The 23,233-nt window shown below is 35.8% G+C and overlaps 3 protein-coding genes and 1 long non-coding RNA gene across 10 annotated transcripts; 2 read left to right on the top strand and 2 right to left on the bottom strand.

The window, feature by feature from the left end:
- Positions 1-2,616: 2,616 nt before the first annotated feature.
- On the top strand, positions 2,617-9,315 carry LOC147521479 (ATPase GET3D, chloroplastic-like). Of its 7 annotated transcripts, XM_086569433.1 has the most exons (9): positions 5,723-5,734; positions 5,914-6,040; positions 6,137-6,211; positions 6,335-6,512; positions 6,865-6,958; positions 7,397-7,491; positions 7,572-7,686; positions 7,907-7,993; positions 8,157-9,315. In XM_086569433.1, the coding sequence occupies exons 3-6, from the start codon at positions 6,137-6,139 to the stop codon at positions 7,416-7,418; spliced, it is 369 nt and encodes a 122-aa protein (XP_086425559.1). In that variant the 5' UTR covers positions 5,723-5,734; positions 5,914-6,040; the 3' UTR covers positions 7,419-7,491; positions 7,572-7,686; positions 7,907-7,993; positions 8,157-9,315. The 7 variants fall into 7 exon arrangements, with proteins under 7 accessions (XP_086425498.1, XP_086425390.1, XP_086425445.1 ...); XM_086569372.1 differs by lacking the exons at positions 5,914-6,040; positions 6,865-6,958; positions 7,397-7,491; ... (1 more) ...; positions 7,907-7,993; positions 8,157-9,315 and adding exons at positions 2,617-2,864; positions 2,954-3,436; positions 3,638-3,930; ... (1 more) ...; positions 4,884-5,034; positions 5,192-5,299 and having other exon boundaries at positions 5,547-5,734; positions 6,137-6,477; XM_086569112.1 differs by lacking the exon at positions 5,723-5,734 and having other exon boundaries at positions 5,756-6,051.
- A 70-nt stretch (positions 9,316-9,385) lies between these two features.
- On the top strand, positions 9,386-12,889 carry LOC147521478 (transcription factor PERIANTHIA-like). Its single transcript, XM_086569027.1, has 8 exons — positions 9,386-10,400; positions 10,518-10,598; positions 10,693-10,752; positions 10,964-11,041; positions 11,281-11,338; positions 11,769-12,040; positions 12,123-12,368; positions 12,474-12,889. The coding sequence occupies exons 1-8, from the start codon at positions 10,281-10,283 to the stop codon at positions 12,618-12,620; spliced, it is 1,062 nt and encodes a 353-aa protein (XP_086425153.1). The 5' UTR covers positions 9,386-10,280; the 3' UTR covers positions 12,621-12,889.
- A 213-nt stretch (positions 12,890-13,102) lies between these two features.
- Positions 13,103-20,399, bottom strand: LOC147521477 (uncharacterized). Its single transcript, XR_015200377.1, has 3 exons — positions 20,215-20,399; positions 13,830-14,033; positions 13,103-13,695 (listed from the first exon to the last, which is right to left on the bottom strand). It is a non-coding gene; the product is annotated as an uncharacterized LOC147521477 (long non-coding RNA).
- Positions 20,400-20,945: 546 nt separating this feature from the next.
- Positions 20,946-22,369, bottom strand: LOC147521476 (protein PLANT CADMIUM RESISTANCE 2-like). Its single transcript, XM_086558927.1, has 4 exons — positions 22,122-22,369; positions 21,953-22,024; positions 21,394-21,606; positions 20,946-21,137 (listed from the first exon to the last, which is right to left on the bottom strand). The coding sequence occupies exons 1-4, from the start codon at positions 22,348-22,350 to the stop codon at positions 21,061-21,063; spliced, it is 591 nt and encodes a 196-aa protein (XP_086415053.1). The 5' UTR covers positions 22,351-22,369; the 3' UTR covers positions 20,946-21,060.
- Positions 22,370-23,233: the final 864 nt, after the last annotated feature.

Below are 23,233 nucleotides of genomic sequence, written 5' to 3'. Positions count from 1 at the left end.
GGTATTCATGATTTTCCTGCTTTTGGAAACCTAGCGGCATGCATAACACATGGTTATAAAGCATGTCCGATTTGTTCATATAACACTCAATCGATATATCTTAAGCATGCAAAAAAGATTGTTTACACAAACTATCGCATCTTTCTTCTGTTGGGTCACCCGTTTCGGTCAGGCAAATACTTGGGACTTAAGACTGAAGAGTTGAACATTGCTCCACTTAGGTTAAGTGGTGAAAAAGTTATGCAACAGGTGAGTCATATCAAGTATAAGCCGGGTAAAATCCCAACAGGTAGCAAAAGAAGCACATCTGATGTGAATTTGGATGATAGTGTAGATGATGAAGATGTTCAAGTTACAGAAGCTTGGTATAAAAGGTTTATTTTTTGGGATATGCCCTATTGGCCCACTCATAAATCCCGACATGTTGTTGATGTGATGCATACTGAGAAAAATGTTGCAAAACATCTACTAAATTACATCCTAGACAAGAAAGACAAGTCAAAAGATATAGTAGGTGCGCGAGAATATATGAGGAAGATGCGAATTCATAGTGGTCAATGGATGCAATCAGACCCAGTCACAGGGAAACCAATAAAACCAAAGGCTCCATTTGTCTTAACTAAAGACGAGAAGTTAAACTTCTGTAAAATTTTGAAGGACTTAAAGTTTCCTTATGGTTTCTCATCAAATCTGAGCAACATTGTCACTTTAAATCCACTTGGTTTGCTCGTAATGAAATCACATGACTATCATGTCATTATGTGTTATTTGCTACCTGTATTGCTTCAACATGCTTTTCCTAAACATCGTGACCTACAAAGAGCTATTCATCAGATAAACTTATTCTTCAACTTGTTGTGCTCTAAAGTCTTAGTCTGACAACATATTCAAGAGGCCAAGTACATGGTTGCAGAAGCATTGTGCGTGCTTGAAAAATATTTTCCACCTTTTTTTTTTTATATCAACATCCACCTCATGGTGCATTTGGCTGATGAAGCGCTACTTTGTGGAACTATGCATCAAAGGTGGATGTTTCCATTTGAATGGTATGTAAATTACTTTTACCTTAATATCTTCTCTAGCTTTTTCTTTAATTGGATTTTAAAATTTGAAAGTGTATACTTAAATTTCTTATTCTAATAGGGCGATGAAAAAGTGTAAAAATATTCCCAGCAATAAACGATATGTTGAATGGTCCATTGCAGAGTAGTATATTGTTTATGAGTCAGTTAGGTATGTTATGGAATATATGCCCAATTCACTAGATGAAAATCATAAATCCAAGCGTGTGACCTTTCTGGATGAAGATGGCGAGTATAGTGAAGAAGGGCCTTTGCTTGATGGTAAGACTGTGACCCTAAGTGTTAAACAATGGATTCAAATACGTAGATGGGTCCTGTTTTGACTAGACGTCGAAAAGCTTGATGATTACTATAGGTGTGTGTTTTTTTGATACATTTGGTTTCTAAACCCACTCTAGTGCTCTACATGAAAATACTCATGCGTAATTGCATGAACGATTTGTAGTGAATACCACTCCTTACAATCTCGTGGTAGAGGAAAAGGGGTTGCAAAGTCAGAAATGCATATACAAACAAATTTCATTGTCTGGTTATATAACAAGGTATTGTTTAATTCATCCATTAGTTAAATAGGAAATCATAAGTTAGTAATAATAGCTTTCTAACTATCGTTTTTTACATTTATTGGCTGCAAACGAAACCAAGAGTGACTTATGGCGATTAGTTGAAGGACTATTGCACCAAGCTAAAATGTATAGAAAGTACCGTATATATCAATGGTTTTGTTTTTTCTACTAAGTCACATGACGAAACAATTGCCACACAAGATAGTGGTGTTTGCATGGAGGCAATCATTTCGTTTACATCAAGTAGGAAAGACAAAAATCCAGTAGATGCATTGATGAAGTGGTATGGGGTTAATATTAAACAAATATTAGAGCTGGACTATATAGACTTTCAACAAGTAGCCTTTTATTGCAATTAGGTAAGGGTGGAGGACAAAACCAATGGCTGCAAGCTTTGTCTAGACTCTAATTTGGTGTTAGTCAATCTTAATAAGATGAAAAGTGTTGATTAGTACTTTGATGAGCCGGTCATTCTCACTTCCAAAGCTAGTCAAGTGTTTTACTCGAAGGACTTGAAAAATCCTAATTGGTCGGTAGTCATCCATTCACCGAGGCGATTGACGTGTGGAGTTGACTCCCTAGATGTACCAACTGTTTTCCAATCTACCCTTGAAGACCAACCTAATTTGAATCCTTTGATGAAATGCTTAACCTGATTGTAATTGTTGTAGTTTCCAAACCATGATATAATTTTTTGCTTTAAAGTTTACATACTTAATATGTATGCTATTGTGTATATTTTTATTATTATTCATTTTGTTTGTTATGTATCTCTCTGGGGTTTATTAGATTGGTGGTATGTGTGATAAGGTAATGAAATACTTTAATTTGTTTGGATTGAATTGTGTATATACTTTTATTTATTATTCTTTCTCACCTTTCATGATTATATTTTTTAGTACTAGACTACTAATAGACTATTTTGCAATATATATATGTTAGGATTTTATTTGAAATGGTATCAGGTCAACCACAACCTAGTGCATCTCAATCTTCTGGCTCACATGCATCTCAGCCTTCAGACAACATGCAAGAATCAGAAAATGTTGGGAAATTACCTGTATTGATTGATATTGATGGTGTTGTCGTTGATGATAATGCCGCCAGATGGAATACTCGTGATGGTAGTCTCATTCGAGCTCGTATCCCAATTAGTTACATTGATTGGAGGCTTGTACATCCTGACTTCAAGGATAAGGTTTGGAATGCCTTAATGGTAAGGTTTACCTCTCATTTTTTTTAATGCATACTAGACATTTTGAGTTCTAGCTTCATTCACATTACTATATAATTTGTGTTTTACAGCGAGAATTTGAAGTTACAAATGTCGACCAAACACTAGTTCGTTCATATGCAGAAAAAAAACTTTTGTACTAAGTTTAGATATGAAAATGGGCCTTGAGAAAATATATATTGAGTAAGTTTAAGACCTTGGAAAAACAAATCACCACATGCCCAGCTGGCATTGATCCAAATCATTGGGAACAGTTTGTACTATATGAGAACACTCCTGAAGTGATGGCAAGAAATGCGAATAATGGTGAGAATATAAAACCGAATGATTCTCGACATGCACTTGGGTGGGATACGTATGCCAACATGTTGCATAAAATGGTAGGTGTCTTTCCATAAACTTTTAAATTTTGATCACGATATGCTAACAATTATTTACCAATGTACATGTAGAATAAAGAAAATCCTGGCAAGATACACGGACAGGTAGACAACTGGAAAGCAGAACATGAACATCGTAATGGAACTATTTTGAAGAGCACTCAAGCCCGTTTTGTGAGTTTGCATTTCACTTGAGTTCCAACTATAATTTGGTTAAGTCTTTGGCATAATATTTCCATTTGTAAATGATGCACAAACTAGTGTGCAGGCTGTTAGTTCGTTACTTTATTATTATAGACAATTTTTTCTCGACTGATTTACCTTAAGTTTGTACTAACTTGTTAGTTTTTAACTAATTTCCATGGAAAACACTAGGAATTGGTGGAGGCTGCTCAAAAGAAAATAAAAAATGCAACTTCAAGTGGAGAGGGCGGTGCAACTTATCTTGATTTTGATAATGACGAATTGACCAAAGTCTTAGGAGTACGTGGACAAAAGGAATATGACTCGTGGAATTAATTAGCTCTAACCTCTCTAAGAATCAATTAAAACGTACAAGTATTGCGAAGGTGATATTAGCACAAGCAAGGTCTTCATCAAATTCTGAATTTAAGGGTGAAATGAGTGAGATGAAGTCCTCCATAGCTAGAGTTGAGGGTGTGTTGATGGTGAGTTTGTCTTAAATATAAAACTTATTACTTTCATCATATATATAAATCTTAGTTTTGTCATTCATTTTGGCAGGCTGTGCTTAAGCTTGTAACCAACAATGGAATGTCAAATAGTCAACTGTCGCATGGGGATACAACACCCGGAACCGATGTTGGTTCTAACTCAGTTCGTCTTAATATAATTTAATGAATATGTTTGAATATGTGAACCCTCCTGCTGAAATGTTGAGTCCACCTCTTAAGGTTACCCTATTAGGTAGAGATGGTGTTCCGGTTGCTAGGGAATGTGCTATGACAACCACTGCTAATATTTGCCATGGCAGAGTCATCCTTGGAGGGGAGAAAAAGATCTACATCCAAGAAGTCTTGGTTCCCAATGCTCCTATTTATGATCAATTTGGTTGTTCGGACCTTAGTGATTTTGTTGAAGGGGGGCCTTTGATTTGGCTTGAATCAAGGTTGCAGTATGAGTAATCTATTGTGTGGGATATGCAGACTTCATCTATTTTGGTTTTTTGAGTATGTTTTTTGTAAGTAATGGTACGAGCTTTTTGCAAGATGTAAGAATGACATAACGAACTTGTGCATTATAGCTTGTTATAATGGTTAGATGGTTTATAAGAATGTTTATTGTCTGAATGTTATATTATGAAAGTTTTTTGTTTTTTGCAGGTTGAAGAGACAACAACCCCGTTTTTAACTCTGCCAGTGCAAAGTAATGAAAGTCTTTGCGCTGTTGGTCCCAAGCCGGATAAAGGAGGAGAGAAAATGGTGGACAATTATGCGGTTCTGCTTCGTTGGTTGATGCACTATTCCATGGTTACAATGCCACTGGTCTTGCTTACGTCCAGGTATAGTTAGTTGTTGTTGTTTTTTTAGTTTGTAGCTTGTGTTGTTTATTAATTTGTATGATATTAAAACGTTGTTTTGTGTTTGGGTGTCTGGATTAGACTGGTTATGGAAAGACTTACACTATGGGAACCAATTATACGGGAGAGACATAGTGGTGGGATTATTCCAAAAGTGATGGAGACTATATTTTTGAAGATTGGAGATATGAAAGACAATGTTGGGTTTCTAATCAAAATGACATTCATTGAGGTAAACCATTTGCACTTTCTCTTTATAGCGAGCTAGTTTAACATTTGAAATATAACTTTTGAAGCTGTGTTGTTGACTGTGTTTTTTGTAGCTGAATTTTTGTTTTTATTCGTTTTTGTGCTAAAGATTTTTAAATAAGTATTCGATTTGCTTGAAGTCTCTGCAACAAAGGTAGCTGCACCTGTCAGAAATCCAATACAAATAAGAGAAACAGAAGTTAGAACAAAAGGAGGATATGGCTGCATAGCATGAATAGCCAATCAAGGTATTAGTCTTATGTTCCCCCTCCCACAGTATCCTCCTATTCTTATTTTTAATAAACATGTCCATATTCCCCACACACCCAGATTTGTTCTATCCATATTTTACTAAACAGATGGGCGTACCCCTGGCCCCCAAGAGGTTTTCTGTATGCATATATCCAAGCCGACAGTGATGTTTCCAACTCTTCAGACAAACTTTTTTGCTTATGAAAATGGCTACTATTTCTTGGTCATCCTCTTTTTTTGCAGTTTCGTCGTCTTTCATACAACCAAATCCTAATTCCAAATATAGTTTAAGAAGTAGGAAAAAGTGTTTGGGTTTGATTATGGCAGTAGGTTCGAAGGAGGAGACTGGGTCGTAGAATACGACAAGACTGGTAACTTTCTTGGATAAAAGTGGTTCAGGGAAAACTACTTCCGCTGTTCTTGCAACTTAGGTACAGTTGTCTTGTCCCTTGAATTTAAATATAAGAATCTCAATTTAGAATATATATTGTTTTCCCTTTTTTTGGTCATTTGGATAGCTGAAAACAATATTATTTGTTGAATTAACGGGTCTGTCTTTTTCTTTCATTATATGATGCCTACTTTTATGCAAATGCGTGATGGTCTCAAGACGTGCTTAGTAACTCACTCTCAATACCCAACTGTTGAATATATCATGGATTGTAAGATTGTTACCTCTCCTACTGTATGCAAAAGCAACCTCTCGACTGTTAGGCTGGAGACCACTAAAGTGCAGTGTGTGTGCAGTGTGATGCTTCCTTTCTTCCTGTTTTATTCAATTTAATAGTTACATTTCCATCAATAGGACTCAATACAAACTAATATATGTGCAGATGCTACTTGGACCTCTTAACCAGCTGAAGCAAGCAGATGCTAGGCTTAAATTGACCCAAGGTGTTCTTGAAGGGGTGGGTACGTAATGATCTCATTTTTATTATATGAAACTAACATTTGTCAAAAGTCAAGTTAGCCTTGATTAGTCCCTTTGTATGTATTGTTTTGCTTACACCCCTTGACTCTATAATTATTAGGTTGTGGGTGAAGAGCTTGGGGTGTTACCTGGGATGGATTCCATTTTTGTTGCCTTGGAACTTAACCAGTTTGTAGGGTTCTTAGGAATGACTGCAACCAAGAGAAACCAGCCACAATCAAAATTTGACATAATTATATATGATGGAATCAACAATGAGGATACATTACGGATGATTGGTATGACAGTTAGGGTTTTCTTTTTCTTACCAACTTGACTACTCTCACTTTTTTAATTATCTTATGTGGGCCGCCATGTGGACTGCCTGTGCATATGGTGGTATTTAAAATATTTGCGGAACATCACTGAAAAGATGGATGTTGGGAGATTGACTGCTCCATCGCTACTGAGACTGGTAGATGAAACTTTGAGGTTTAAATGGTACTGGAGGATTGCGTCTTAATGGGAAAATGAGTGTTGAAATATGGGATGATAGTCATCTGAACCTTTTCTGATTGGATCTAACTTATTTGCTTATTTTAGAGGTGTGTAATTAGATTTCTTTTCATATATTATATGTTGTTTAACTAGCTTGTGTAAGTCCTGCCGATTCAAATGTGGAGGAGACACTGAACACCTTAAAAAATATGCAAATCGTGCTCACAACATTCAGAACAAAGCAATCGTAAGTCGTGATTTTGAGATAAGTGCATACAAATACATCTACTATACCATGTTATTCAACTAAGTGTCATGGATAAATCGTGACCCAATGACAGCTCAAATGCAAAAAGATGAACAAATGCCCTTTAGTGCAAGTTAGAGCATGGTTGGGGTTTGCAAGCTGGGTAGTGGTTTCTGAATCTAAATTTTCGTGGAGAAAGGTGGTACACCATCAGATGAAAAGCTTAAAGGTATGAAAGTAAAACTCAAACCGCTGTTAAGAGTTAACTTGACTAAGTGCAAAAGTAACGTTAAATTGAATCTCTTTTTGCCAAATTGGAAGGCAAAATCTTTCCTTAAGGACTGACTTAATCGCCTTGGTTTTCTTTATTCTTCATTGTTCTTTTTTGTTCTACTTTAGTTCTTTGTGTTCATACAACTATTCTAACACCAATGACAGCTCAAATGCAAAGAATGCCTAGCCAAGTTGAGCAATTGCAAGCTGAGCTTCTCTATTTTCGTGGAGAAGGTGGTACACCATCAGATGAGCTTCAGGTATGAAGCCGTTGTTAAGAACTTGACTAACAGAGTAACAATACTCTTTTGCCAAAATTCTTACTTTCTTTATTCCTTAGATTCTTAGGCACAAAATTTCATTGCTGGAAGCAAGTAATTCAGAACTACATCGGGAGCTTAGAGAACGACAACTTAACTGTGAATAGCTAGCACATCGTGCTTTTTGATGCTCAGGTTTGTTGGACAATTTTTTTTCAATGTTGTTATTGTTGTTTCAGTAAGCATCCCACGTGTATTTCATAGAGTCTATTATTCATATACTTGAGAACAAAATTGAAAAACTTTGAATTGACTTCCTTTTGTATAATGGTATGAACTGTTGTTTGTGACTATTATGTTAATATGCATTTATATCTCCACGTTTAGTCTTACAATAACTGTCTGAATTTGTCAGGTTGAAAAAGATAAACTGTTTTTGAAAATTGAGTTTGTTCGAAATGGTAAATCCTGGGATGAGATCGAGAGTGGGGATAAACAGCAGGTTTGACACACTTATTATTATTGTTGTTCTTGTTATTATTATTAAAATATTAGTACTATTATTATTGTTATTATTTATTTTACAATGTAAACTTTGTTTTTTATATTTAATTTCAAATTTGGTTGGTTGGTCATTGATATTGATGTTTTTGTATGCATTTCAGGACTGCGATTTAGTGAAAAGTTATGTTTCGAAGATTCAAGAATTAGAGGGTCAGTTGTTGCAGTTGCAAAGCTTGAATGATACAAGACGTAATGATTTTGTTGATTGCCTTGACTCGGAGGATGATGGTGCAAGAGGGGCATCTTTTTGTAGGTTAAGCTAGTCGCTATAAAATATGAGATTTTTTTTTTATCAACAACCCATCCTCAACGGTTTATAACCGTTACAAACGACTTTTAAATTATTTTTTTAAAATTAACTAACAACTTTGCAACGGTTAAGAATCGCTGGTAATATTTTTAACACATTACTAACGTTTAAAAAACGTTTGTGAAATAAAAAAATCCGTTGCAAAGGTTTTAAATTTGTGTACAAAATAGTTATAAAAAATGTTACAAATTATTATTGCAACGGTTAATAAACATTGGAAATTTATGTTTGCAACGCTTATTAACCGTTGCAAACATTTTCAACATTTTACTCATGCCATATTTGCAGCGCTTAAAAAGCATTGTGAAAATTATTAGCAACAGTTTTTTGCCGTTAGTAATATCCTGTTATGGTATAGTGATAGTGAAACTCCTACGTTAAAGAAGGTGGCCCCAATCGTGTTTTGTCACAATGTGTTTGTGTTTTTGTCTCGTTTTCAATCTAAGTTTTATCTCTTTAAATCTCCTAGCATCTCTATTCCAATCTAATCTCTAAGCCCGCGATAACTCATATAAGTTCTCCTTACTCTACAATAACTTTTTATAATAAAATACTATAAATAACCTTTTGCATTGGGGTGACAATGGGTTGTGTTGGGTCGGGTTCGTGTCGTGTTATATTCGGATAACGTGTTAGGAAAGCAAACCCAAACCCGACCCAATTACTAATCGTATCGAGTTTGTTAAATCCAAACCCAACCCGCCAATATAATGGGTGACTCGCTAAGCCAGTGGGTCAATTTTTAATTAGTTTTGGATCTGATTCACATACAACTTGTATGCAAAATATTCAGTATTTTACGATTTTATTTATCAAAAATATATATAAAAAAAATATGCATTAATTCTCAAATTAAAACCATCCATAATTTAATTACATATAAATGAAAATTGAATAATGAAACATATATTTATCGAATGAATTAATATGACAACTAATCATTCTCCTTTTAGTCGTTTATTTTAAATAGTTGGGATGATAGATGAGATTTTAGATCAGTTTTGGATCGGATTCAGACAACCTGTATGCAAAATATTGAGTATTTCAAAATATTATTTATCAAAAAAGCATATTTAAAAAATATATATATATTAATTAAAAAAAAAAAATCATCCATAATTTAATTACATATTAATGAAAATTGAACAACAAAACATATATTTATCGAATGAATAAATATGACGGCTAATCCTTCTCCTTTTAGTAGTTTTATTTTAGGTTGTTATAATGAAACTTATGTTAAAACATGTTATACAGGTCACGAGTTGATGACTTGACCCATTAGACCCGAAAACTAACCGGGTCTACTAACGGGTTATTCGGGTTAATATATGTGACTCTAATCCAATCCATTTATTTTATGGGTTCGGTGGGTATTTTTTTTTTTTTTCCCAACTCGGATTCGTGTTGGGTTAGCGTGTACAAAACTGCGGCCCTACTTTTGTATGTCCAGGCCAGTTAGCAAGCCCCAAAAATTGTTCTGGTTCAACTCATACAGTTACACGATCCCATTTACCCGCTGGGCCTTAGCAGATTCTGTCGGTCCGAAACAAATCCCAAAACGAATCTCCATAGCACGGGTTGGCGTTTTGGTTCAATCATCGTAGTCGCAATTGGCGGGAAGAAAAAGGAGCAGACTGTAGTAGTTATTGAGGATTTGAGGTTGCTTTGAAGCAAAGTAGACGTACAAAAAGAGAGAAGTTATTCACTCACATTTGTGTCTAGTACCTACTACCCAGGGAGACCAACTTAAAATACAAGTCCATAGCAGTACTCATACGCCACCTCCTGCTGCTGGAAACAATATTAACTTTTTCCTTGCCCTCCTTTCTCTAACAAGTACTCATTCTTCACTTTGCAACATTCTAGCAGACCAAAAGTTTTAAGGGCAGGTGTAGTAGGCTTAACAGTTACAATGTCCCTCCCTTTGCCATTGGGAAATGAGGTTTATGAAAACTGGGGAGATTCTGGTGTTGCTGACGCAAGTCTACTAACTGATACATCCAACGAGTTTGATACAGATGGTAGAATTCAGGTTTAGTTTTCTCAATATCGTAAAACACATTTTCTCTTTAAGCTCACACCATACTAAGTAGATACATACCACTGGTAATTTATTAGAAATATCAGTAGTAATTTCGTTTCAGTTTAGTTTCAAGGTGGTGTTCAACATGGAGCACTTGTATCTGAAGAATCGATGGACAAACCGAGTGGGATAAATGAAGACCAAAAGGTTTATATTCTTTCCTATACCATTTTATATTTGTTTAGGTTCAATTTTGTTGTTAGGGGATGATACTTATTGCATTTATGAATCACCCTTTCAGTTAGATCGTAGGCTGGCTCAAAATCGTGAAGCTGCACGCAAGAGTCGGTTAAGGAAGAAAGTAAGTTTTCACCACTCCCATCCTTATCTCTTTTCAAATATATATGGTATCTATATAATTTTTATTCCATTGGCCAGAGGGAACAGATTGTTGGATCTCCAGTGTAGAAGAGGAAAAGTTATGGGAAACTCCATACGTATTATTAGTAGGTTGATTTAGAACTGAGTCTAACGGATGCCACTAATTTGTTATAAGCTTGAGTCATTGGCAGGTCTATGTTCAGCAGCTTGAGAATAGCCGATTAAGACTCAATCAAGTAGAGCAAGAGCTTCAACAAGCACGTCAGCAGGTGCACTTCTTGGCTATCCCTAATTCATTTCCCAGGTGTAACGACGGTCAAACATATGAACTTATCACTTATAAATTAAGGACCAAACATTTAGGTCTCAGCAAAATGTATGAAATTCGAACGATTTCAATATATATAAAATGCACATCTCTCTCTCTCTCTCTATCGGCTTAAATGTTTACTTTTTAACCTACTATAGTTTTTGAGTTCACTGTTTCAATATTTTTTCTTTCTTGGAGGGAATACTTATTGCAAGTGGAGGCTTAGGTGATCAAAGTCATTCAAATGGTGGAAATGGTAAGCATTTATCTAAACATGTTCATAATGTCGTTTGTTCTCCCAACCTGCTATTGTGGTGTTTAGGAACTGGAACATTGCAACCGGGGCTTTGCCCATCTGAAATCTTTTATTAGCTGTCATGGGGGTGTTTAAGAGAACCATGCATCCCTTTTAAAACACATCTCATTTTAATGTTTCGTCTATGGAGAATGAAGATTTGGGAGAATTAATTTACTAGGAAGAATTTGAATTTTACAATATGGAGAGCATATTGTTGTGTACCCGCTGAGCATATACTTTCCTTTTCTGTCTATGAGGTTGCAGATGCACAACATGAAAATATATTTTCCTTGTCTGTCTATGGGGTTGCAGATGCACAACATGTGCATATATTTCCTATATTCTCCTTGTCTTTCTTGGTCATTTTATTTAAGGATATATCTTTCAGGGGCTTCATTGTTTGATATGGTATATGCACGGTGGCTTGATGAGCATCAACGGCAGATCAGTGATCTCAGATCAGCTGTAAATTCTCAAGTGGGGGATAATGAGTTGCGTCTTCTTGTTGATGGAGTTATGGCACATTATGATGACCTATTCAGGTCAAAAGGCATAGGTGCAAAGTGTGATATATTCCACATGCTTTCTGGAATGTGGAAGACCCCTGCTGAGAGATTTTTCATGTGGCTAGGGGGGTTCCGCTCATCTGAGCTTCTCAAGGTGATTGATCAATTGTTTTGTGGAACATATCTTTGTTAAAGAAAGTAACTTTTTTATTAGGTTTATATTTTTTAATTTTCAGATACTTGGAAATCATTTCGAACCCTTGACAGATCAACAGTTACTGGGCATATGTAATTTACAGCAGTCCTCTCAACAGGCAGAGGATGCCCTGTCTCAAGGGATGGAAGTTTTGCAACAATCTCTAGCAGATAGCCTCTCTTCTGGCTCTCTTGGTCCCTCAGCTTCGGAAAACGTTGCAGATTACATGGGCCAGATGGCACTGGCAATGGGTAAACTGGCAACTCTTGAGTGCTTCCTTCACCAGGTAACACAATCATAAATCTTCGTGTAAATCCGTACATGCATTGTCTTCTCCTTGTACCCATTAATATTGAATGGTAATGGTAAGCTCTCATTAACGTGTTATTAGGCTGACCTTCTGCGCCAGCAAACATTGCAACAATTGCACCGCATATTGACAACCCGTCAAGCAGCTCGTTCCCTGCTTGTTATTAGCGATTACTTCTCACGGCTGAGAGCACTCAGTTCACTATGGCTGGCACGTCCTAGGGACTAATATGGAATTATTTCACTAACACATCCTCAAAATTTGATGACACCCTAGAGAGTAGAGAGTAGTGACTACTCAGTAACCTCATCTATAAGCAAATCTCTCTAAAGTTTTAGACCAGTTTGAAAAGTTTTCGTGATAAGACTGCTCATAACTACAAGATGCTCGGTAGGTGATCCTGCATCTTAGCTTATGAACCCATGTAGTATCTTATTTGTATCTAAGTTGTCCACGGATTCTCTGTAGCTCTTACCAATTATAGACTGTTTAAAGTAGCATTATTTCTTCAAATGAGAATGTCTCAACTCTAGACAGCATATTACATTGTTCAGATTATCTAATTAGTTGAGGTATCCAATATTAGTGATCATGCAATGGCATGCACATGGATCAGAAGTAAGTTTTATACTACGATAAATGGTAATTAGTTCTCGTTATTCTTTACTGTTGGGTTTTTAGTGGTTATAACTTATAGTTTCAAATGAATGAGGTAATAAAGTTCTATCCCTTGCTTGGTAATAAATGAGATGAAAGGTTAGTTGGATTGTAGTACTTTCAAAATAAGAAACTATGCAGTACTATTTGTCGCTTAGGTCCCTGGAAGTGGATCAGGGGCAGTTTGCTCACAACAAAGCATGAGAAAATAGACAGAATGAGAGGAAAACGTTTTCTTGTACAGTGTAGAGTCAAACAATAGTTAAACAAATCTTCAATCCTTATTTGATTAATATAGGTAACGGAAGATACAGTTGTTCCATATATATACATATAAGGATTAACCGTCTAATACTGGTCCTAAAGGAGACATGCATTGCCATGTGAAGTCCAGCTGATGACTCTGGTAGGTTTAAGGTTCTACAACCGGTAGGGGAGTGTGGACTGAAGTAGGTGACTAGATGACACAAGTAACAACCACTAACAATACATTACACATATAGAGAAATAATACATTACACGGTCAATAAAAACGCATATAGTACTATAGTAGACCCATGAAGAGCTTAACGGTGCATGCCTGAAGCAATGGTCAGGAATGCTTTAGATCCATCTTGTTTCCGCTTCTCAACATTAGCTTTCCAACCTAATTAAACCAAAAATTTACAAGTGAAAACAATAAAGATGAGAAACACTGGTAACATGAATCATATAAACATGAGTTTGCAAAGAAAGTTGTGTTTTAATAAGCACTTGTTTAATTGCTTTTGGTATACTTACCTATGGAGGGATTATGACCACGCACTCTGAGTTCCCAGTACTCTTGAGTAAGGGAACAAACACAGCAGCAACAGTGAACTAGGCCATTTGAGTATGGTTCTTCTTGTATTGAGTACATTCCTCTTAATTTGGATCGGTACATGCTTGCATACAGCCATGAGCAAGAGGAAAGAGCGTAGTAGATGCAGCAGGCACGCTTCCAAGCTATACCAAAGAAAAATATGAGTTCTAAAATAGAATTGGTGGATCAAAGTGAGTATGTCTACAGCACTGCATAACGATATCATCAGTTGCTGTTGATGTTGATGTATACCAAATGCTAGATGATTATAGGCGAGCTGGTCAGAAAACATCTGTCGGAAAAATTAAATGTTCACATAACCTGTGTCAATCATAATTTACAGTGTAGTTCATACAACTTATACAGTTGTATTCATTTACAAATACGTCTTATCACAGTGTAGTTTCATTTGGAACTGTAAGACATTTCAGAACAGGTAAAAGTACGATTTGTAGGTCACTAGGCCATAGTTCTGAGATGTAGTTTGTTTCAGACGCTATTTTTAAGTACATACTTTTGAGCTAGTGCGAAGATCCTGTTGGAATCTCTTGTATATTTCTAAATACTAGTGTGTGTGTGTGCAAAGTGGAGGAGATGAACAAATGGTATTCTCGCCACTTTAGTGCATAGTAGATAGTCCCACATTGGTTATCCACCACATGGTAGGGTTGGACTTTGGGCTTGGGCTTCTTGTTGTGGGTATAAACTTGTTTTGCTTTTTTAAAGCACAAGTTTCGGTGTTCTATTAGGAGTTGGTCTCTCTTTCTACTAACCTCTATAAATTGGAGTCCATAGAGAAAATAGACTTGATGAAACTCAACTGAGAAACGAGAAAACTCAAACCAGTCCTTTTCTTCTCTCTTCCTGTCGGCCGTAGAGAGAGTTATATTCTTTGTTCAGAGGGTAGTCCGTTCTAGTGCAAAGTCAGTGCTTTGTTAACCATTGAATCCTGTGAGGGAAGACGCCATTGTTTGCCTTTACGCACCATTGGAAGGGGCTGAAATATTTCCAAAGGACGAATTTAATCCGCGCCTTGGTTATTCCGGTTATTGTTGTCCTTGTTTCTTCATTCACCATTGTTCTTTTATGTTCTACTTTGGTTCTTTGTGTTCATACAACTATTCTAACAATCTTAAGGAAAGAATTTTTGTAGTAGAACAAAAGAGAGCTTTTTAATATTTAACAATCAAAAGACAAGTCTTTTACTTTGAGTTATTGTTTGTGTTATTGGGTTATGACTTTAGAAATTTTCTAATAATTTCGTTTTTGGTAGGAAACCAATTAAAGATTGAATATTTATTGATCTTTTTGTGGTTTATCAAACCCTATATGGTTGTAGATTGCGTCACTCGTTACGGAAACGGCTATAAGTTTCAGCTCAGAGCTCGGTTTTGCAATCCGCTTCTTGTGTTGGATAGCTTATTCAAAGAGCTTTCCAGTGGTATAAGGCTTGATACCCAATTCGTCCTGGGCTGGTTCAGAATTACAGTTCTTTTGAACTATTTTTTCTAGAAGGAGGAAAATATGGTAATCCAATTTTTCAATCGGTTAGGTATCGTATTCTTTCACTCTTTGCAATTCTTTTGGTTTGATTATATGGTGATATTCTTGCCTTGAGTTGCATGCTAGTTTTTCTTAGGAGGGAAATCCCTAAGCTTAAACTTCTTTAATAACCTAGTCAACAAATTATATGTGTTTATCATTGAGGAATTAATTGGTTTGACTAGAAGTAGTTTGATATTAATTTTCTTTGTACATATGTAGATGTATGTAGATGGTCTAAGAGAGACCTTAAGATAGTTAATATCAACCACACTCAAATCTTGGATAGTAATTATAATGTATTCAATGCATAATTGCTTATCTTTATTTGAGTGAACGTGTTGTTAGGCGATGGTTATAAAATCTTGTTGTGAAAATACATGTTAGATGAAGTAACTTGTAGCTTATATCCAATATAGCATATGTTAAAGTTGTGTAGCATGCTAGTTTTGGATATTAATCATCGATGGATTTACTTTAAACTTGATAATAGTTTATTGGTAAATTTTTCTAGTTGAAGACATTAATGGATTGAGCCATTAGATGTTGTGGTAGTATTTGAGGTCTTGTTGATAGGGTATTCTATCTTACTTGAGCTCATATAAGGAGGTGGAGTCCCGGTTGTTTTGCATATTGAAGGCTAGATTTTTGCTTAAATATTGTATACTTTTTGTTGTGAGGGCTACATTTAAAGTTTACTTTTCCGAACCTATGATATGATATTTACCATGTTTGGCATGAATGTATTATTTAACATTGACATGAAGTTTAACCATGTCATATATTATTAAGTAATGAGCATCGTTGTCTCAGAGAGGAAACAATATGGGGAAACAATCAATATCCTCTTAAACCTAATTTAGTCAAGGAGATGTAAGGTAATGGTTTGTCTTCTTAGACAATATCCTCCACTGACTATTTTAGACAAGAGGAGATGTAACGTTTGTAGATTGTCTTATTAGGCATTATCCTCCTATGACTATGGATAAATAGCCAAGGTGATGTACAAGTCGTGGATTGGCTCCTATGTGATTGGAATGTTGAATGATGAAAAGAAGGATGATAATGATATTATCTCGGGTAAAACCTTTTTCATCTAATTCTTCTATTATTTAAAATTCATTTGAATCACTTGTGGATTTCCTTTCATATAGATAGCATGAACATAATATGACTATGTTTAATATGATCCGAATCATAGACTTGAGTAAAGTATATTCTTGTCATAAGAGTGCATTTTATTGTTGTTGTTTCTTTTAGTGTTTGTAGCGGTATAATGTGTTTTGCATGTAAGTTTGATTAGGTTGAAAGTAACCATTGAACTGTGGGGGTAGTGACCCATATGCATGACAATGTTTTACCATAGTTCATCTCACAAGATAATTGGAAAGACACTGAACTACAAAGTATGGAAAGGTCTTGGGCCTATCCAAAAATGTTTCAAAATGTGGGGGGTGTCTTGCCAAGGCTATTGTGAATGAATCTAAAATAAATATATATATATATTTTTTTTGAGACCTAAATTATCAAGTAGATGTTCATTGGTGAAACTCATAATAGTGATGTTTGTTTTAGGTTGTCATGAGTGATAACAATTTTGTAGATACCACACTATTATTGAATGTCTTATATGCTAATTTTATTTGAGGTTGTGCTTTTCTCGAGAAATTGGCATAGAGTGGTTGAATGTTCATAATGAACTACATAAGATAATCACATTATTTATGCACAAGAAATTTGGAAGACTATCAATGAGTATTTCCACCATTACTTGGTGATGATGTTTATATGTTTCTTAAGGAAGATTCATTAACCTATAAGGAAGTTGTAAATGCATGAGAAGTTTTTTTTAAGGATACAACTCCTCTAAACTGGACTCTTGATTTATTGGGGGATCTATAGGTTGAATTGGATCTTCAAGAGAAAACTAAAACGTGATAGTTGTATTGCAAAATACAATGTTAATAATAATAGCCAAGGGGTTTCAATCAGAGACAAAATTTATACTATTTTTGAAACCTTGCTCATATAACTAGAATTTCTTTACAGAATTCTAAAGACTCTAGTTAGTAGTTGTCTTGGAACTACAATACCAAGTAGTACCAGGTGATGAGCTGAAGGTATACAATTTAGTTAAATCTTTGTATGAGTTGATTCAAGCGCCTATAAATGGCATGAGCAATTCAACAACATATTAGTGTCATATGGATGTCAAAGTACCGTTGTTGATAAAAAAAAAATGTGTACTTTCTTTAGAGCAAAAGCAAGACATATGTGTTAATCTCTCTTTGTTTAGATGATTTAATATCATGAGTGCTAGCATTGAGAATGTGTATGAGAGAGAGAAATTTCTATTTGAAACACGTCCATAAACCGTCATTGAAAATGATAGTTTATTATGTTGTTAAACTCATTTCAGAATCGCTATATTAGGTTGTCAAGATGTTGACGTTTGAATATGGTTGAAGGCCTTGGCCACCGGCCGGCGGATGGTATAGGGGAATTCGGGCACACTGAATTGAATGACTAGTGAATATAGGAATTAAAACTCATGTTGGTCTCATTATATTGTTATAGCACTTAGAAGAAATATTTTTCATTGAAAAGTATGGGTATTATGATAGTAAGCATGTGTTAACACATTTTGTGGCAAATATCTATCTTATGAAAAAAAATAATCTCCTTGTGTTTTCTCATACTAAATATGTCAATATCATTGGTAGCCAATTGTACTTGATGGATAATGTATGTGAGACATGACATTGCCTACATTAATGGCATCTTGGTGATAACCCATTGTGTCCTTATAAGGAACTTTGATGTATATTGTCGATTATCCAAGTACTATAGAGGAACCATTGATTATGGATCGATATTTAGTAGATTTCCATCATTGTTAGAAGGGTAATATGTTATAAACCTGGATCGGTAATGTTTATGTGTTTACCTTTGGTGGAAATTGAGTGTCTTGGATATCATCCAAGTTAATGTCATTTAGAAAAGGCATGTGATGAAAGTGGGTTAGCAACCTCTTGGCAAATCTTCCCATTGGCTCTAAAACTTGACCTCTGATGTGTATATGCTTTGCAATGTCTCATTTGCAATGCTAAGACATGTTATCTTATGTGCAATGGGAAAAGAATACATGTAAGTTGAGATATAACTTAAGGTTAGAGATTATGTTAGGTTGGACTTAGTTTGGCCACATGTCTAAGCGTACCACTTCTTTAAAAGGCAAGTGGTTTATCGTCGAGGGGGATGAGACTTTTGCCTTAGATAGAGGGGCTTATTAATCGACGGCAACCCCACCTATGTGATTGGAGATCCCATGAATTAGGTTCAAAGGGAAAAACAAGTCACCAAATTCCTGGTATGCTATTGTCTTTCTTTGAGGCGCCCCACCCTATGACTAGATAGCATTATTGTATACTTTGTATAACTTGAATAGCAATGAGAAAAAGGCCGAGTTATTTTACTCTTAATGGAATCCATAGTCCATTATTTTTTATGAGATAGTGTATTCTAACCGCTATGTACACTTGATGGATATCCACCTACGTGAATGTAGAATTGGGTCGGTTCTTATGAGTATTGTGCAAGTACTCTAGAGCATTCACATAACACAGCGTATGAGGGCCAAAAAATTTAACAAGGAAACATATATATAATGAAAGAGCAATGTGGGTGCATGTCCTCTATTTTACTACAAGGGAATGTTGGTTCAAAGATTTTTTAATCCACCACTTTCACGTATTATAAGACATGTTACCCTATGGATTTGGTTCAAGCCCAGTAAAGCACCAATATCTTATGCATTGTTTTTCGATTCTCTCCGGCATTTCGTTAACCCGTTTTTTTGTAATATCCTATTCCAAAATAGTGGGGACTATTAGTATTTTGAAATAGTGGGGATTGTTGGAATCTCTTGTATATTTCTAAATAACTAGTGTGTGTGTGTGCAAAGTGGAGGAGATGAACAAATGGTATTCGCGCCACTTTAGTGCATAGTAGATAATTGGTTATCCACCACATCGGGTAGGGTTAGGGCCCTGGGCTTGGGCTTCTTGTTGTGGGTAGTGGTTTGACCAATAGCTTTAAACTTGTTTTGCTTTTTCTTGAAAGCAACAAGTTTTGGTGTTCTATTAGGAGTTGGTCTCTCTTTCTACTAACCTCTATAAATAGGATTTGTGAGTCCATAGAGAAAATAGACTTGATCGAAACTCAACTCGAGAAACAGTAAAACTCAAACCAAATCCTTTTATTCTTCTCTTTTCTTCCCCCGCCAGAGAGTTATATTCTTCGTTACAGAGGGTAGTCCGTTTCTAGTGCAAAGTCAAGTGCTGTTAACCATTGAATCTCGTGAGGAAGACGCCTTATTTGCCTTTCTAAGCACCATTGGAAGGGGCGAAATCTTTCCTTAAAGATACCTAATCAGCGCCTTGGTTATTTTCCAGGTTATTGTTGTCCTTGTTTCTTCATTTTCATCGTTCATTACGTTCTACTTTTGGATTCTTTGTGTTCATACAACTATTCTAACAGATCCTTGATCGAATTTGCTACTGTATACTAATATATTTATGGTACTTTTAAATGGAAACATATCTGGTGATATTGAAGTAGTCTTAAAAGCAAACCTCCTCTTAATCAATTGGATACAGGACTGTGTCTGACCTGGTAGATATGGTTGACCTTACACGAAAGTTCTGAGTATTTCAACATTAGCCATTTCAGTTAAAATCAGTTCCAGTTAACCGAAGGCTTTGACGTATAGAAAATTCAGACCTGATATTGTGTTCTAATCGAGCAAGTTGCTGCTCCATATGACCTATGGCCGAGTCCAGGGAATTCATCTGATTGCGGGAATTCTTGTAAACCAGAACAATCTTTCAAGTAATGTGATTATTGTACTCATGAACGATTAGGCTGCAGACTGAAGAATTGTACCTTGTGCTTTCAAGGAAACTGGCTTGGAGTTAGATTCATAGTTTCTCAACATATTTCAAGTTGAATTGCTTAAAGTAACGAAGTTAAATGTGTTGGTCTTTTTTTTAAAAAAAAAAAACTAAACTGGTCAAACGATCCTATCAAAGGGAGAAGATAGAAACCTTCCCACACAATTGCTTTACACCTTACAAATAAAAATACATCACATTTGAAGACTGAGTTCCTGTACGAAGCAACTTAAAGATGGCGAAAAACACGTGGAGTGTAACTCCCATGGCTATACATTATACTTAATACTAGTCAATTTAAATTTTAAAAGTAGAATAAAGAAAATCTTTGTGATCAGAATTGTTATGTAGCATTGATCATTGGATGTGTCTTCTTATCAACTTCATATAAAAAATTAAATTAGTTCCTTGTCGGGGAGAGAAAATAGAGAAAGAAGAAGAAAGAGTTGGTAAGTTGGGTATAGCCAGCGAAACGGTAATGGGCCACGGTCATAACATAAATGGAAGCCTCATAGAAACCCCACTGGTCGGGACAAGTTGGGCTGAGCAAGAAGGGTGGTAGACTACTGGTAGCATAGTTTAGCAACTTAGTGTAGCAAGTATGATGTGGGGGGTCAATACTATAATTTATCCTCCAAACTGATACATAAAATGAATTCACAAAACAAAATCCAGTCTAGCGTCTCATTCCTCCTTGTGCCACTGGTGCCATTGCGTCCAAACGCTTCTGTCTTTCCATATTTCCATGCCAACCTACAGATGTAGTAGTTTCAACAGAGTTAACATGATTTCAAGAGGATTTACGTGAAAAAGGATTTCTATGCCAAGGAGAGTAAGGATTAGAAATCTAATTATATATCATCCCTATGTGTCAAAATTTCCCATCCACGCCACTTTCAGCAAAAAATTGACTGATTTTTAGTGATCCGGATTGCAACACATGCTAAATAGCCCACAATGACACAATCTGTTCCAATTGTTATATGTACAGTTCAGGGATTTTAGGTACCTATTGACATGTCAAATCCCTGACTCTTGAGTTCTTTGTATTCTTGACACAATGCACATCCTTCGCAGCAACAATGGATGCAGCAATCTGTGCATGGACTCTCCTCCAAGAAATATTGTCCTCTCAATTTGGATCGATAAAAGCATGAATACAAACACGAACACCCCGTCAAACATAGAATTAAGGCATAAAGGGCTGCACTCACTCCACAAGCTGTTCAGAAGCACAAGCAAAACATGTTAGACAAATTCCTATTCAATTTGAAAAGTTTACTAAAGCAACTAAGTGATAATCGCATTTTTTTTAAAGATTTTTGTTGCATTGTGCGCCAACATTGTGTCATTTGTAACAAAATTTAAATGACATTATTGCAAAGTTTCACAGTGCGCACTGTTTAGTAATAATTAAGAATTTATTAACATATATCAACCAGCATTTGGTGTTAAAGAGACATTCAATGTGACATGCATTAAGATATTATGTTTCAACATTGCAACGGAGGGCATGATACAACAAAAACACCATGGCACCAGAGAACTGTAGGCCTATTTAAACTTACAGGTTCCTCCTCTATCAACCATCTCCGCAATTCGACCAAATGTGATACAGGGACAACAACATGTTAAGCAACCTGTAACCAAAATATACTTCATTAATAACACAGAAAATAAAAGGATCGGACTACTTGAAAACAAATAACAAAATGCAAGTTAAATAGACGTCCTCACAAGTGCTTATATCATCAAAGCAATTACAAAAACCAGTGGACCAAGGAACTGGATGTTTAGATACAACACTAACGGTAGTCCCATTATTGTTGTTACTTAAAGGATTGGAATTAACTGGAATCCCAGTGGCTGTTGGTGGATACTCGAAACGAGTAGGTCGTGGCGGCGCCGTCGGCCAAGGAAATTGTGATTCCTCATTATGAATGACACTTATTTCAGGAGAATGCATGTTTGTCTCGAAGACAGAAGCAGTTGAATTGACAGTTATATAAGTGGTCTTATAAAATTGCAAAAAAGAGAGGGAAGTGGTGTACGTGTCGTCTCAAAACGTCGTGTGACGTGGAAACGGTTCGATTTGACCAAGGGCCTGAGGCCGCATACGAAGTATTGAAAGCCAGCCCATCAAGCACCGAAACTTGGGCTGGGCCTAGAAAAATAGTGGCCCGAATCCATATTCCGTCAAGACAAAAGAAGGTTGGATCTCAATTTAGGGGTGATAATTCAGCCCCTCAAGCCCTAAAAAATGCTTGCAAAAGCCCTTAAAAGCTGGCCTTCATAGATTTGAGGGACGGCCCTACCCAACCCTCATGCTTATTAGGGGCGAGAGGGCTTAGGTTTTGAAACATGAGCCCGACCCTCATTAGGCCCTCACCAACTCTCATTTGGGCCTCATAATTTTTGTTGTTGTTTTACATTGCATATATGTATTATAATTTAATTATCTAGGTTATATCAACTTTTTTCTCTACAATTAGTATTCAATAAAAAGTAGATTAGAACATAACATATATATTTTTTATAATTAAATGAAAGAGAGATATATACGTTATATAAAGACAAAGTTAACATGCAATTGTAATGTAGTAACATAGTTCAATATTGAAAATGTAAGACTCTCATATCTTCAACCATCTCTATATTTCATTTTCTAAATATATAACAATAAGTTTTATATCCTTAGTTGAAATTGATATACATAATCAAAAGTATAATAAAAAAATTAAAACTACTAAAAAAAATTAAGTAAATTTGTAGTGTATAATTTGATTGGGCCCAGTCCGGTCCTCATTTGGCCCTCAAAATTGAGGCCCGAGGGGCGGATAAGGGTTTGG

The sequence above is a fragment of the Coptis chinensis genome, chromosome 1 (genome assembly GCF_015680905.1).
Source record: "Coptis chinensis isolate HL-2020 chromosome 1, ASM1568090v1, whole genome shotgun sequence".
NCBI classification, from domain to species: Eukaryota; Viridiplantae; Streptophyta; class Magnoliopsida; order Ranunculales; family Ranunculaceae; genus Coptis; species Coptis chinensis.
This window is presented reverse-complemented; position numbering and strand designations above follow the sequence as displayed.